Raw genomic sequence first — 16,311 nt, forward strand, 5'->3', positions numbered from 1 at the left:
CACTCACTAACATGTACTGAGAGTCCACAGGAACTCGGCACTGTGCAAAATGCCAAAGATGAAGAGGACTCTGCCCTCAGTGGCCTGTGGCCTCATCCTGCCCCTGCTGACCATCCACTGTGATGACCTGTAGCTCTCCCTCCAGTCTTTGCCCTTCCCCAGCCATGGAACCTGGAGAAGGCAATGGCACCCCACTCCAGTACTCTTGCCTGGAAAATCCCATGGACGGAGGAGCCTGGTGGGCTGCAGTCCATGGGGTTGCTAAGAGTAGGACACGACTAAGAGACTTCACTCTCACTTTTCGCTTTCATGCATTGGAGAAGAACACTCCAGTGTTCTTGCCTGGAGAATCCCAGGGACGGAGGAGCCTGGTGGGCTGCCGTCTATGGGGTCGCACAAAGTCGGACACGACTGAAGCGACTTAGCAGCAGCAGCAGCAGCAGCAGCAGAAGCAGCCCTGGGACCACCTCCTGCAGAGCGCACACCTGCCCCTGCTCCACTTTGTCTCGAATGACATAATCCCTGTGCATCAGCCCTGATATCCCTGGGTATCAGTCGGGTCTTGGCAGAAAACAGCACTGCACTCAAAAGGGCTTAACCAATAATTGAATAAAGAGACCGCTCGCAGAGCGGTGCACAGGGTTCAGGGCAGCAACCAGGCAAGTGAATGCCCCACCCCCAAGCACAAGAAATACAGGAAGCCATGCCTACCTGCAGACCTGAAAGGTAAATTGTGTAACTGGAGCTTATTGAAGTACTGTGATTATCTGCGGTTACAGAGCAACACAGACATGGCTAGTCCCTGGCATTGAAGCTGAGAGAGAAGGAGGACTTACCCTCTGCTCTCTCATCTCCTGCCAGTGCACTTTTGGCTGAATCCCTAAGCTGAAGTGCAAGGATGCCCAAGAGAAATGGTTCACCTGGCAATGTGTCGCTGTCCATACTGACAGCTTCATGGCAGTTCCAGGTTAAAAATGCCATCAATTTCAGTTGGGGAGATAGTTTAGGTCAGACCTCTTGAAATCAGGCCTTCTGAATAATTAATCCTCCAATTCCTGCTTCTGTGGGTCATGGGAATTGCTCGTTGAAAAGCTAAAATAATGCATTGCAGTTTTGTAGTTTTTTTTTTTTTTTCACATTTTATTCCAGTTAGATTTGAAGCAAATCTACAGGGTGAAGGATACTTTGTTGATTTGAGTACCTGGACTCTCTAGAATACCTTTAGTTTTAATTTCATAGTAAGCCTCAAAGACGGAGTGCACAAAGATGTCCTCAAGTAAGGCATTCAATGACCAGAGGTGCACGCACACCAGTGTAAGGGACCTCTTCTCCACACCTAAGCTACAGTGATTTGCAGCAACGCCTCTACTCCTGGCTGAGGGGCATGGAGCAGAAGGAGGGCTCCTGGCTCCATTAGGAGAGAGAGAGGAGGTGGGCAGCAATGGCTTCCTCCCTCCCTTCCAGCAGCAGCGTACTTCCTCCCTGATCCATTAGTTAAGATTCTTCCCTGGGGCGAAGCCTTTGTTGCCAGGGATTTCCTTCCTTTAGGAGGAAACTTCCTGCTGGCTGAGAAACAACAATGACTCCTTCCATGTGCGGTCCCCCTTCAAGTTCCAAAGGCAAGTACACACACACACATGATCCTATTGGCTCCACACAGCCCTGGTCCTGTCACAGAGCTTCACCTGCAATAAGATGAGGAAACCGAGTCCCAGGGAAAGGTGCCCAAAGGCACGGAGCAGGCAGGTCACTGGAGGCTGGAGCTCTGTTTTCCTGTCTCCCAGACACATTCTCCACACCCCACAACCCCTGCCCAGAATGATAGTTTCTTTAGGAAAGAAGATAGCCAAGCACTTAACGATGGACTGAGCCAGTTACAAGGGAGGAAATTGTGTGTTGAGGATGAATGCACCAGAGCTCTGGTTCTCCAAGTGCCATCTCCAGGGACTTCTCTGGCGACCCAGTGGTTAAGACTCCACACTTCCAATGCATGGACCAGGGTCCCATCCTTGGTCAGGGATCTAATATCTCACGTGCTGGGTGGCGTGGCCAAAACATTAAAATAAAGTGCCATCTCCTGACCACCACCACCAGCAGCAGCATCTGGAAACTTGTAACAAATACAGATTCTTAGACCTTAGCCCAGACCTGCTAAATCAGAAACTTTGGGGCAAGGCAAGGTTCAGGAACCTAGGTTTGAAACAGGCCTCCAAGAGATGCTGATGTAGGCCAAAGTTTGGGACATGTGCATTGAAAGAAGTGTGAGTGTGTGTTTGAGTGTGCATGGTACACGGGAGGACACACACACACACTGCTGTTGGGACGAGGAGGAGCTAGGAGGGCAGTTGATTGTTTCTGTGAGTTCCAGAGATGCTGCTGAGGGGTAAGTGAAGACTGTAAAAGGCCCTTGTGGCACTGATTGTAACAGCAAAAGACTAGAAGCGACTCACGTGTCCACCGATAGAGGACTGAGCGTGTGAGTGATGGTACATCTGTGCAATGCAACACTATGTAGTGTGAAAAAGAATATGAGGCTTGGAATACTTTGATATGGAAAAAAATCCAAGTTATATATATATATATATAAGGGAAGAAAGAAAAAGTGTAAGTTTATATGTTACTTGATGTGTAAAAATAAGAGACCATTTGCCACAGCATACATGACAAATACTGTATCATTTCACTTCTACGTGGAATTAAAAAAAAAAAACAAACTAGTAGGTATGGAGAACAGATAGGTGGTCGCCCTAGGTGTGGGGTGTGGGGTGGGCGAAATGGATGAAAGGGATCAAGAGGTACAAGCCTCCAGTTATATCATAAATAAGTGCTGAGGATGGTAATGTACAGCGTGGTGACTATAGTTAACACTACTATATTGTATATTTGAAAACTGTAAGAGTAGCTCCTAAAGTTTCTCATCACAAGAAAAAAAAAATGTGTAACTATGTGAGGTGAGGGATGTTAACTAGATGCATTGTGGTAATAATTTTATCACAAAATATACATGTATCACATCATCATGTTGTACACCTAAAACTAATACAATGTTAAGTATTGAGTATATCTCAATGAAACTGGAAAAATATGGGATATAAGAATGTATGTTTGTATTTACTTGTACCTACAAGATACTCTGAACAGATAGACTAGAAACCAATAAGAGAGGTACCAGGGAGAAGGGGGACTTCCCTGGTGGTCCAGTGGTTAAGACTCATGCTTGCAAAGCAGGGGCTCTGGGTTGAACCCTGGTCAGGGAACTAAGATCCTACAAGCCCCATGGCCAAATGAAGAACAGAGAGAGAGCAGTAACAGTGGTTGGGGGAATGGGATGAATGGAGGCACAGGTAGAAAGCCAACTTTTCACTGCATTTCCTTTCTAATTGTCAAACCCTGCAAATATATTACCTACTTAGAAAAAGTGAATATGAATTAAAATGGCCCTAGATGCGATTCAGAACCAGAAGTACAAGAAGCTGCCTCCAAGGAGCCAGAATGGTTGGCATTTGACCCAAGGGCAAGTCCACGCTCTCTCTGTAGGATGGGCCAGAGGGGTCCAAGGGAGACAGGCTCAGCCCACACCCACTGCCTCTCCCCTCCAGCTGCAACCTGCCCCAAATAGCTGAGGAGCTTTGGGTGAATTTAGACTTACTAGTAAGCCCAGGACCAGCAGTTTTCGCTCTTGGTTTCACATTAAAATCATCTGGGAGGCTTTTAAAAACATTAATGTCCAGGTTCCATTCTGCCCAGATCAGCACCTCTGAGATGGGGCCTGGTTATTGGGTTTTAAAATATTTTATTTATTTTAAAGTCTTTGTTGAATTTGTTACAATATTGCTTCTGTTTTATGGGTTTTGGCCAACAGGCATGTAAGATCTTAGCTCCCTGAACAGGGAGCGAACCCGCACCCCCTACACTGGAAGGTGAAGTCTTAACCAGTGAACCACCAGGGAAGTCCCCTAGATATTGGTATTTTGCAAGCTCCTCATTCACATTCCTAAACTCCTGTCTTGGACCTTCTGGGTTGGTTCATTGATCCAGAAAGCCCGGGAATGGAAGAGAGGATTTCCAGTAGCTTTAAAGAAGAAATACCACAGCCCATCAAACTTGTCAAGATCAAGTCTGAATGCAAATAGTTTTCATCCGACTTAATTAGGGTATGTGATCAACCTGTTTTCTCCCGCTCTGCAGCCCAGTTCTTAAACGAAGCCCTGATATTACGAAATCGCCACTAACAAAATCAGAGCAGCTTCTGAGGATAGATGACCACGATTTCAGCATGAGGCCTGGCTTTGGAGGTATGAGGCATGCACTCTTGGGGCTTGTCTTCTTTCCAGGTCCTTCTGTCTATCTGTGGGCAGCATCAGACCAGGGAACCATTCAGCATTGCTCCCTACCCGTCAGGTCTGCCTAGGTTGTGAACAAGGCCTGAGCCCCCAACATCATCTGAGCACCTGCCCTGGCCAGCCTGCCTTGGGCTGTGCTGAACGCATTCTTGGGAGGCAGCTGCTGGTTTGTGACCAGACCAGCCCAGCTGTCCTCAGGCCACGGCTCCCAACAAGGATGTCTCAGTATTAGGGAGGCTAGTAGCTGGCTGTAGGGACAGTTGCAGTCCAAAGTTGCCTCCTGAAAAATGCTCTGAAATAATTTTTTTTAATTGGGTCTTTTAAATTTATTTCTTGATTTGTGGAAGCAGTTTTTGAAATTTTCTTAAATGCTCACTTTCATAGCTCCTAGAAATACATAATTTTTAAAATAAAATGTGAAAGTTATGACTGTAATATATGTTTAAAAATGCACAATAATCATACCCCTAAAATCATGACTGCATTATCAATTTAATGTGAAATACCAATCTTGGACTAAATTTATTCTTATCCTGGAGCTGGCAGACAGAACTCTGGGCTCATATCCTAGGGTAGAGTGTGGTCTGGTGAGTTTAATTAAATTAAAATTGTTTAGAAAATAATGATTTAGTACCAGAGCCCTTTGAAGCTGGCAGATTTCAGGTTTATTAGTGTCAAGTAGGGTTTTCACTCTTATGAGTTTTGTTTTTTTTTCCCCCTGGGGAAGAAATATTTATTTCAGAAATCATTCTCATGCCTTTTATTTCTTCCAGTCACTTTTGCCTAAAGGATAAACAGGTTCTAGAAGGGAGTCTTTATTCAGTCTCTAATCTGTTGCTGTTGGACCCAAATTCACCTTTTCACTCCGTGATGATGTTCCATGATGATATTCTGTGATGATGTTCCATGCCTGTCCTATACACCTGAAAGCAGGGAGGAAAAGAGGCAGCAATCTACTTCCCTGATAATTCTTTCTTTTTATAAATATTAAGTTTTTATGGCCTAGAAATGCCCCCCAAATATAGTATTTTCATATCCACCCAGTGTACCACATCCCCCATGGAGGCGACTCCATCATCTAGCAAAGATGCAGATCAGTACCTTGGCAAATGTTTTGAATATCACCTTGGTTCTAATTCACCAAGCAGGGCCTTTCTCCTGGCCAGAGACACTGGCTTCCAAGATGAAAGAGGGTGCAAAATCAGGAGGTAAATACAAAAATTTTTAAATGTGTGGCTTCATGTTAAGGAGTAACTCTTTATATGGGACCCAACTTTGACCCAGGTCTCATCTTTCCTTTAGATGAGCATATGTAACCAAAGACAAATGCTTTGCATTAACTTCCTCATTTCAGAATCACCTGACCGATTCAGACCAAAAAAGAATTTTTTTTTTTTAACCTTAGCTGGAATATTCTAGGGAGCGAGGACATGATGCCAGCCTTTTATCTCTGGTTTGACTTTAGCCTGGCATGTAGGACACCAAACCTTCAAATCTGAATGTGCTAGGAGAAATCCTTATGCCTGTCTCATTTGTAGTCAAAGTTCAAATAAAAAGAGTAAATGCTCTTGCCATGCCCCGTCCCCAGGGCCAGCCATTCCTGTCGGCGTGGATGTGCAGGTGGAGAGCTTGGACAGCATCTCAGAGGTGGATATGGTAAGCGCTTCTCCGGCCAAGGCTGTGGGCGGGGGGGATCCCCCCGGGCCCTGTGCTGGGCCAGGAACGCCACACATCACAATTCCCCTGGCTCACAAGCCCTGGGTACTGGGAATTCCCACACTCATGTTACAGGTGGCTCAGCGAGGTCAAGACACTTACTCAAAGCTGCCCCATTGGCAGGAGACAGAGCCGCATGGCAGACATGACTGACCCCACCCCAGTGTCCAGGCTCTTGCCACCAGGATGTGTTCTCTGGGCAAATGCTGTCCAGCATAAACAGCGGGATCCAAGGAGCCAGACACAAGCTGCTCCTGTGGACTCTGTGTCTGGCTGTGAAAATGCAGAAAAAGCTCAAGTTTCCTCTGTTTTTCTTTTTTAAATGGGCTTTGATTAACAAATAGAACATTCTGCAACTCTTTGACTTACACGACTTTTTAGAAACTTGTCTTAGCTGGTGAGAAGCAGATCTGAGACTAGCATTCTGGCACAAGTAGTTTAATGGCAGCCCACTCCAGTATTCTCGTCTAGAAAATTCCATGGACAGAGGAGCCTGATGGGCTCTGGTTAATGGGGTTGCAAAGAGTCAAACGCGACTGAGCACACACACAGACACCAAGGAAATACAAGAAAAGAGTGGGGGGAATTCTCTGATGGTCCAGGGCTTAGGACTCCACACTTTTAACTATTGAGGGCCTGAGTTCAATTCCTGGTCGGGGAATGAAGATCCTGCAAGCTGCATGGCACAGCCTATATGTGTGTGTGTGTGTGTGTGTGTGTGCGCGCGCGCGTGCACACTAGGTCATTTCAGTCATGTCCAGCTCTGTGTGACCCTATGGACTGCAACCTGTCAGGCTCTTCTGTCTATGGGATTCTCCAGGCAAGAAAACTGGAGTGGGTTGCCCTGCCCTCCTTCAGGGGATCTTCCTGACCCTAGGAATCGAACCTGCATCTCCTAGGTTTACCTGTATTGGCAGGCAGGTTCTTTACCACTAGCACCACCTGGGATGGTGGTGTCAAAAAAGATTATCTGTATCTATATAAGAAAAGGGTGGAGAGGTGAGACAGGGAAAAGGAAGGAAGCAAAAACGGTCATGTCATCAGATCAGATCTATGTGAGAATCAGTCCCTCTGGGCTTCTCTGGGAGTCAGCAAAGAGCTCACCTCAGGGTTGTCCCCACTGAGGGGCCAGAGAGCCGGGTTATCCATCCCCCTTACCCATCCCCAGCCCCACTCCCTGGCTGAGGGCTGCTTCCAGAGGCATGAACTCAGGCTGGCAGTTGGCCCTGTGTGTGGGCAGGCTGCCCTCAGGCTGGGGTCCCAGCACCGGCAGGAGCAGCCTTCTGCAAGTGGAGGCAAGTGCCCAGGGGTGGGGTGGGATGGGATTCAAGGCCCCCTCTGTACAACCTCCTGCTGAGTCCCCCATGCAGGGTTCCCTCCCTCCTGAAGCAGCAGAGACTAGAAGCAAGGCCTCCTTGGGCTCAGTTCACTCCTCAGCCTGGTGGCGGGGGTGCAGGATGCCCTGCTATCACCCGGCCGTTCAGTGTGTGGGCTCCTCCTCTCTACCCTTGGTCCCAGGACTTCACGATGACCCTCTACCTGAGGCACTACTGGAAGGACGAGAGGCTGTCCTTCCCGAGCACCAACAACCTGAGCATGACATTTGACGGCCGGCTGGTGAAGAAGATCTGGGTCCCCGACATGTTTTTTGTGCACTCCAAGCGCTCCTTCATCCACGACACCACCACAGACAACGTGATGCTCCGGGTCCAGCCCGACGGCAAAGTGCTGTACAGCCTCAGGTGAGCCCTTCCCGACCTCCTTCTGGGCCTCTTCCCCTCAGCGTCCTCTTATCCCCGAAGCTGGGAGGAAGTGCAACTCATTTGTCTACCAAGAGTATGAGTATCATTGCTCCCACCACAGCGCTTTTCTTTTGGCTTTGAACAGTGAACTTCTAACTTTCCAGGGGCTCTGACTTTTCAACATCAGGAAAACTTAACTCTACACATGAGTAAACATTTTAAAGAATTATTTCTCCTTGAAAATACATTCGGGGAAATTTCTCTTACTGATGCTTATGATTTAGGCCCTGTTCAAGTTCAATTTCAATGTTTAATGAAGGTTTTATTTCTCTAGTAGGAGTCAGAAAAGTAGATAATGTAATTCTTCTCAAAGACCTGCCTCCTTTGACCTCTCTGATTCCCATTTTGGAATTTTGCTTTAAAAAAAGTTGTTTACCTCACCTGGTCGGTTTAGGCTTTTTTTTTTTTAATCCCTTCTCACCAGAGTGTCCTCCTTGAGAGACTATGGGGACCCCGGGCCACTTGAGGATTTTAAATGGTATTTTGAGCATCACTTCAAAAATATAAAGAATAAAATAATTGAGCTCACCTGACTTAGAAATGTTTTTTTTCTTCTTTTTCTTTATTCCTTCCTTCCTTTCTTTCATTCATTTATTCTGTCTGTACAGTTGATTTATAATATACATTAGTTTCAGATGTATGACATAGTGATTCAATATGTGTATAGACTATACTCCATTAAGTATAAAATATTGGCTATATTCCCTGTGCTGAGCAGTAGCCTTAGAAATCTTTAACTACTCATTAAGCAGTGACCTGGATAACCTTCCCTTAGGCACAGACATCGCAGTGGGGCTTTCCCTGTATGCCCCCTTGAGAAAATCCTGGTGCCCGCCTCCCCCAGGAGGACATGTAGAGATGAGCTGCAGGCCTTTACAGAGCAGCACCTCAGCTACTGGCTGAGATTTACTCCTTCTGTGCTGTGCTGAGAGTGCATTTCAGTTTTACAGACTTTATTTTGGTAAAGCTGAATCCACACAGCAGTGTCTAAGAAGGGAATGCCTATACCGATGCAGTGTGTCTTTAGAGTCAGAGATGGGAATGTTGAAGCTGAATTTTTGCCCCAAAAGAATATTTATAGTAATCTTTTATTACTTTATCCTGACTTAGAATCTAAGCAGCTAGGTACCAGACTCAGAGTTTTACTTCTGTTCTTAACATAACATTAATTTTAAGTAATGGCTATGTTTGGGACTTTCTTGGTGGTCCAATGATTAAGACTCTGAGTTTCCAATGCAAGGGGGAATCTATCCCTGATCCCACATGCTGAGCAGCAAAGCCAAAAGAAAAAAAAAATTATGTTTAACAAGTGGCTTTTAAATTTCTGATAGTCTAGCAGGCAGGTCTCATGAACTGGTGGAGGTCGAGTCTGGCACGATTGGATGTGACACCAGAGGCAGAAGAGAGAAAAGAGGAAGTGGAAAACCTCTGTTTATTCAGTGTCAAAGTTGTCAGTGAGCCTCCAGGTGCCTAAAAACCTATAATTTGATTTTTCATTGCAAATGAAATCATGGGTTTGTTTAAGAGAGAAATAAAGAGGTCCAAGTTAGTGAGGGCTATCACTCTGAGATTTATTTGGGGGAAAACATGGAGGAGCTGGGTACTGTCACCTCTGTCAACAGCAGGTTAACACAAACCAGGACTAATACGTTGCCCTCCACCTCATCCATACTCTTTGAGCCATTCAACAGAATGTGTTTATATTAAGATTGGCTGCCAGAGTTGTACAGATAAAAACCCTGTCAGGCCTTGTCTTAAGCTCTGGGTACATAAAGATGAATAACACTGAGCTTAGCATGATTGCAGCCTAGTGGGGGAGACCTGCAGGAACCAAAGGATTAGATGCAGAGAGAGGCACGGACACCAAGGAGGTGTGGGCAGGGAGCGACAGGTAACAGGATGGTTAAGTTTCCTAGGCAGCAAGAGACAATAACAAGTGAAATTCACAAATGAGATGCTCCATCACACTAGGTAGATTGAAAAATCAATTCCATGGTTCTTGAATTCCCAGTCAGTTTCAAGATTTGAGAGTCAATGATTGTTGGGAGGAAGAGATTTTTCTTGGGAGAGAGGTGTGGGCATGCCATTTGCTGGACTGCACAGGACACGTGTGTGCTTATGGTTGGGGGACACTGCAGTTAGAGGGTGAGAGAAGAGCTGTCTCACCACTGAGGGGCAGAGCTAGGAGGAGTTTTGGCTCTTATGGGGCCAGTACGCACTCCCAGGCTTGTTGGGAATAGTTCAGCATGTGTGGCATGGAGAGTGGTGAGCCAAGAGATGGAGTGGAAGATGCTGCTGGAGGATGGAGGTGCCCAGTAGAGGGAATGAAGGACCTGGGGAAAAAGTCTCAGCTTCAACCACATAGTGGTCCCAGAGAGCTTGAAACCACCTCACCAGAGAACCATCCCTCTCTTATCTCACTTCTACCCATGTAGGAGGTGATTAGAGATGGGCAGACACTGACCACTCAAATGCCAACTCTGTGCCTTAGCTGGGAAGGGGGAGCAGAAGTCTCAATGTGAATGAAGTTTGAAGTGTCGATACCTTGGACCAAAATTCTTTGTTTCTGAACTGAGATATATTTGGTTACTTCTGAGGATTTTGACTGCCTGTTACATGAGAGGGGTAAGCAGGAAAATCTCAGGACCGGTCAAGCTTCCAAGGGAAGATGCTCTAGATGAAATAATTCAAAAGGACTTGAGGGAAACAACAGTGAACATGGGTGAGATTATACCACATGCTGGGCTTGTTCAATGCGTGGGAAACAAGCAGAAAAGCATCAAGTCAGGGTGCCAGAACAAGTCTGATAATGTCTGTGATTCTAAAAAACCTGTTCCTGTATCAACTGACAACAGAGAGAAGAGCTATTTAATACTTTCGTTCATAGCAAAACCTACCTGCATTTGACATCTGATGTCCCCAAAGTTTGCCACAAGTGTCTCCAAGCTTAGCCCCTAGTTTCTTTCTTGCTGGTGATGCCATCAGGTATGGTTGTGCTGGTGATGCACCCATAGAAATGGGAGCCCACCCATTAGGTGTCCAAGTCAGAGGCTGGCCTGACCACCCCCCCAAAAATACATCCTGTGTATCAGTATTCCCAGGGGAGATAAGATGATCCAGCTGCTAACAAAACAAGATCCCTCCCTACAACACTCAAATGGAATGAGGAAAATAAGGCAAATATCTGGATAACTGAGTTTCAAAAAAGCTCTTTTCCTTGAAATTTCCATTTAAAAGTGATTTTTTCTTTTTGGCCATGAATTATCCAGATAATTTTCATAACTTATACATAGCCAATTTTCTGTGGCTGAAGGAAACATAGAATGTTCAAAGCTAATGACTGTTAATCATACCCTGCCATGGAATTCCACACCGGGTGGGAGATCTTCTACGACTAACAATCTGTCTTTGCTTATTCTTTGACGCAAAAGCCAATTTTCCTGTGTAAACTCCGAAGCAAAATCATTAGATGCTAGCAAGTGCTTGCATGTTGATGCATAAGATCTTCCAGTGTTTTTCCATTTTTATGATCTCTATGGAATTATCCACTAAGAACACCTGTGCCCACTAGTAGATGTTATTATCAATATAGAAATATCAACATTGTAAAAAAAAAAATAGAATGCCTAATTTGGCAACTGGCATAAATACTTCATAAATATTATTGTAAAAACATTGTACACAAATAGTGAATGTCAGTAAAATCAAGAAAAGAAGAATTTGAATGAATCTGAAACAGGAGAGCAATATACTCTTACGATTTCTTTTAAGAAGCCATAGGAGTTGTGGTTTCACATTGTTTTATTTTTTATTTATTTTTAATTTCAGAAGTGGTTCTTTAAAAAAAAACATTTATTGAATTTGTTACATTACTGCTTCTGTTTTATGTTTTGGTTTTCTGGCCACAAGGCATGTGGGATCTTCGCTCCCTGACCAGAGATTGAACCTGCACACCCCCTCCCCTGGAAGGCGAAATCTTAATCATTGGACTACAAAAGAAGTCCCCACATTGTTTTATCTATGGAGACCATTGCTCTAAAATGCTTGCATGCGATGGGGGTTAGTGGAGTCATTGTTGGCCCCATGGTGAGCCTGGGGTTAAACATAAACACCCAAGAGTTCTCCATTGTGGAAATCACACATAAGCTACTTGGTTCTCTAGGTCCTGGCACACTGCTTATGAACTACAAGATTCTTCTATATTGGGAGGAAGCAGAGGCCTTTTCTTTTTGTTTTATCATTTTGCGCTTATATTTTGCAGCCTCTGTACATTGGATTTTATCTGTTTGTGTCTAGGGTTACAGTGACCGCCATGTGCAACATGGACTTCAGCCGGTTTCCCCTGGACACACAAACGTGCTCGCTTGAAATTGAGAGCTGTGAGTAAGCCTATGCTCAGACAGCCCCCGCAGACCTTAAGTTACCCTAGAGCCTCTGACTCTCAGGAGTAGGAGCAGAATATCTTGTTTCTCTTTTTTTTTTTACATGAAATTTAATCTCTTAATAAATTTTAATTAATTTATTTATTTTTAATTGGAGGATAATTGCTTTACAATATCGTGTTGGTTTATGCCATATATCAACATGAATTAGCCATAGGTATATGTGTGTTCCCTCCCTCTTGAACCTTCCTCCCACCTCCCACCCCATCCCACCACCCCTCTAGATCATCACAGGTGACTATGATTTTGAGATGACTTTTCAGATAGAAGCAATGTCTCAGGTAAGTTTGAAAATCAGGAACAAATTTGGCACTGAAAACCTTTTATTCCCATAATTGACCCTTTTAATACTCATGGCAGTGGTTATAAACTCGGTCCTGTGGAAACTGAAGGTTTCCCAGTTCCCCAGGGCAAGTGCCTGGGTAAGGGGAGCTGAGGGCTCAGCAAACGTGGGTCTCCTTCCAAGCCCCCAGCATGGCATTCATCACACAGTCCACCAGAGAGCTCCTGTGGATCTCTTTTATTGCTCTTCTGAGTGAGGTTTCCATTGAAGAATTTCCTGGTGAAAACAAGTTGGGCAGCAACTGCGCCAGGGCACAGCCACTGTGAGTGCAGGTGGTGGCTGAGACACTCAGGCATAACCTAGGGGCCTTGGGAAACTTACACACATGCAGAAACCCTGGAAAATTAAATAGCCATAGGAGGACCAAGGCTGCGGCCGTGTCCAGGACTGCCATCCCTAGCTCTCTATGCACCTGCCCCGTGCTCCAATCTCTGCCAAAACGTTTCCTCTGACTGTCACAGTCTGGTCCACCCCCACCATGACTCCTTCTACACTCGTCTCAAACCAGCACACACCCACTGACACGTCCCAGCCCATGTCAGAGTCTCAGTGAGGACTTTCGTTGACCTGGGGCATCTTGGTAAGCCTGCCAGGGCCGTGGTGGTGGATCAGGAGTCTCCTGGCTCCAATCACCCAGGGCTGAGGAGCGCAGGGACATGGACTCCACACATAGGAGGGACAGCTCTGTGGGCCGCTCAACGTGGGGTCAGGGAGAATAAATCCCAGGACCAAGGAGTGACTGCCTCGTGCACCGTAGCTTTCGGCCTGCTCTGTCCTTTAATCCTCCCAAGCTCCCTGTGAGAAGGTTACTGTTATCTCCTTTATGGAGCTTAACAGCGAGGGACTAATCGTTGGCTCCAGAATTTTGCTTTCCCTATGATACCCAGGCAGTGGTACCTGTCAGGCTTTCACCAGAGAAGCAGAAACATAGGACGGGGGTCCCCAGCCTTCAGGATCTAACGCCTAATGATCTGAGGTGGAGCTGATGGAACAATAATCGAAATAAAGTGCACAATAAATGAAATGTGCTTTAAACTATGCCCCCTACCCTGGTCCAGGGAGAAAACCGTCTTCCACAAAACTGGCCCCTGGTGCCAAAAATGTTGGGGACTGCTGCCATAGGACATACACAGGGAGCGGGCTAGTGCAGAGGACGGGCTTATGTGACTGTGGCCTGGTGGGCAGGAGCCCACCCTGCTGTCCACATGTGGAATTTTATCTTCCTCCAGGAAACCTCAGGTCCGCTCTTAAGGCCTTTCAACTGATGGGATCAGACCCACCCAGGTTATCCTGGGTCATCTTTATTTCAAGTGAGCTAGGTGTAGATAACACAGCAACAAGCATCTCCACAGCAGCACCCAGATTAGTGCCAGATTGAATCACTGGGTACTTACTATAGCCTGGCCAAGTCGACACGTTAAGGTTAAAGGTAGAATAAAAGAGGAATAAAACAGACCCTCGGGGAGCCCCAGAAAGAACTGTTGACACAGGAGCAGCCCCTTCAGGTTTTACTCCTAGTTCTGCTCAAACAGCAGGTAGGTCTGCTGGGTTGGGGTAAGCAGTGTGCTCACCTACAATAAGTGGGGTGGGAAAGTATGGGACCGGAGGGAGGGATCCTCAGGGAAATCCCCTTGATTCTACCCTGCGCAGAGCAATGAGAGGCCTGCACAGAAAGACCTTGTTTGGCTGCAAATCTCCTTGTGGGTCTTTTCTTGCTAGAATTCAGCCCCTATTACCTGAGAGTGTGTAAAGGTATTTGCCATCAGTGATGCATCATCACCCTTTGAAAGAAGAAAGGGCTAGATTACCTGTGGTTAAGAAAGTTGAACTATATGCAATGTTGCCACTATTTAACCTGAAAAAAAAAAAAATTTTTTTTAAGAGCAAATTGTAGTTTCTGGTCTACAAAAATAGCAATTTCATCTGCTTTTAGGCTGACTTGAAGGGTGAACACTTTTGCAGTCAGGATGAGTATTTAGGCCTGAGAGCTTTGCCCTGATGATTCTGGAAGACTGAGGAGAATTAGATTTGTCTTTTTGGATTTTGTTTTGCTTTGTTGGACTGCAGTTTGTTTATTCAGCTGATCTTGTTACAACCCCCACAGAGCCTCACAGACAGGCTCATCTTTCCTGGCGTCTGATGCCATCTTGTCTTTTCAGATGCCTACACGGAAGATGACCTCATGCTCTACTGGAAGAAAGGCAATGACTCCTTAAAGACAGATGAGCGGATCTCCCTCTCCCAGTTCCTCATCCAGGAATTCCACACCACCACGAAGCTGGCCTTCTACAGCAGCACAGGTGAAGGCGAGGGGGCTACTTGGATCTCAGGAGGCGTGTGGATTGGTTATCAAGTGAGCAGAGCCTGTGCCTCTAGGATTTGAAACCAAAGATGAGATTTCCAGATCGGGTCTAGAGGGTGGTGAGCACGGGGTGAGGGAGGTTTTTTGATACCACCACAGCATCAGAAGTGATAATCTAGAAAATCTTAATAAGAACTACAACAGTAGGTAGGTCTATTTGAGACAATTGCATTGACAGTTTAACAGCAGAAATTTCACCCTGATATGACTCCCAGAGACCCCTGTCCAATAGGCAAAAATAGTCCAATTTCAGGTTTATTATTTTCCGTTCATGTTCTCTTGACTTTAGCACCTTTGAATGCTTCTCTCTTAACCAATCCCCTGCTGCCATACTGTTTGCACAGCTCCTCTCATGACCCTCTTGTGAGCCACAGTGCAGGAACTACACACCCCACGGGCAATGTCGTTGTTGTTTTTTGGACCAAGTCTGGGCAAGCTTGCCACCGCTGCCCCCCGCCTCCACCACCACATTGCCTGTGGACAGGCGCTGTGGCCTTCCTCCTGGCAGCTGAGGTTACAGCTGAGCTTCACTCTCTCCAACCCTTGCAACTAATCGCCTTTCAAGATGACTTTGCTCTTATCTTTCCGCAATTTCTGTTGCCAAAACACTGCATGGTTGACTACACTCTTTGATCTGTAACAGAAGGCATTGTTCATTTCCAACATATGGTGATATCACGTCTCTTATTTTTTGCATACCTCACCCACCAGTCTTGGTCCTTCGGGGAACCCTCATTCCTTTGACTCTTAGCATTTTGACATTCCCTCTTGTCTGAGTGTGCTTAGGCTGCTATAAAAAACTACCATAATTCTGTGTGTGTGTGTGTGTGTGTGTGTGTGCTCAGTTGTGTCTGAGTCTTTGCAACCCCATAAACTTGTAGCCTACCAGGCTCCTCTGTCCATGGGATCAAGAATACTAGAGTGGATCACCATTTCCTCCTCCAGGGGATCTTGCCAATGCAGGTAGCGAACCGGCGTCTTCTGCATCTCCTACATTGGCAGGCAGATTCTTTACCACTGAGCCACCAGGAAGCCACAGACTGGGTGGCTTCTAAACAACAGGAACTTGTTTTGCACAGTTCTGGAGGCTGGGAAGTCAAGATCAAGGAAACTCACCCTACTTACAACCCCCACAGAGCCTCACAGACAGGCTCATCTTTCCTGGAGTCTAAAATATTCAGTGTCTGATGAAAGCCTGCTTCCTAGGACTCACTGTGTCCTCACATGAAAGAAGGTGCAAGAGAACTTTCTGAGGCCTATTGTGTAAGGGCACCAATCCCACTCACAATGAAATCACCTTCCA

General features: G+C 45.9%; 1 protein-coding gene across 1 annotated transcript in view; it reads left to right on the plus strand.

Moving 5' to 3' along the window:
• The window catches only part of GABRR1 (gamma-aminobutyric acid type A receptor subunit rho1), a 33,100-nt gene that overhangs the window by 11,325 nt on the left and 5,464 nt on the right, over nucleotides 1–16,311 (plus strand). Inside the window, exons 2-6 of the mRNA XM_061427833.1 lie at nucleotides 4,189–4,295; nucleotides 5,932–5,999; nucleotides 7,578–7,801; nucleotides 12,158–12,240; nucleotides 14,806–14,946. Coding sequence (XP_061283817.1) covers nucleotides 4,189–4,295; nucleotides 5,932–5,999; nucleotides 7,578–7,801; nucleotides 12,158–12,240; nucleotides 14,806–14,946 — 623 coding nt within the window. The remainder of the gene's footprint in view (nucleotides 1–4,188; nucleotides 4,296–5,931; nucleotides 6,000–7,577; nucleotides 7,802–12,157; nucleotides 12,241–14,805; nucleotides 14,947–16,311) is intronic.

Source organism: Bos javanicus, chromosome 9, assembly GCF_032452875.1.
Source record: "Bos javanicus breed banteng chromosome 9, ARS-OSU_banteng_1.0, whole genome shotgun sequence".
NCBI lineage: Eukaryota > Metazoa > Chordata > Mammalia > Artiodactyla > Bovidae > Bos > Bos javanicus.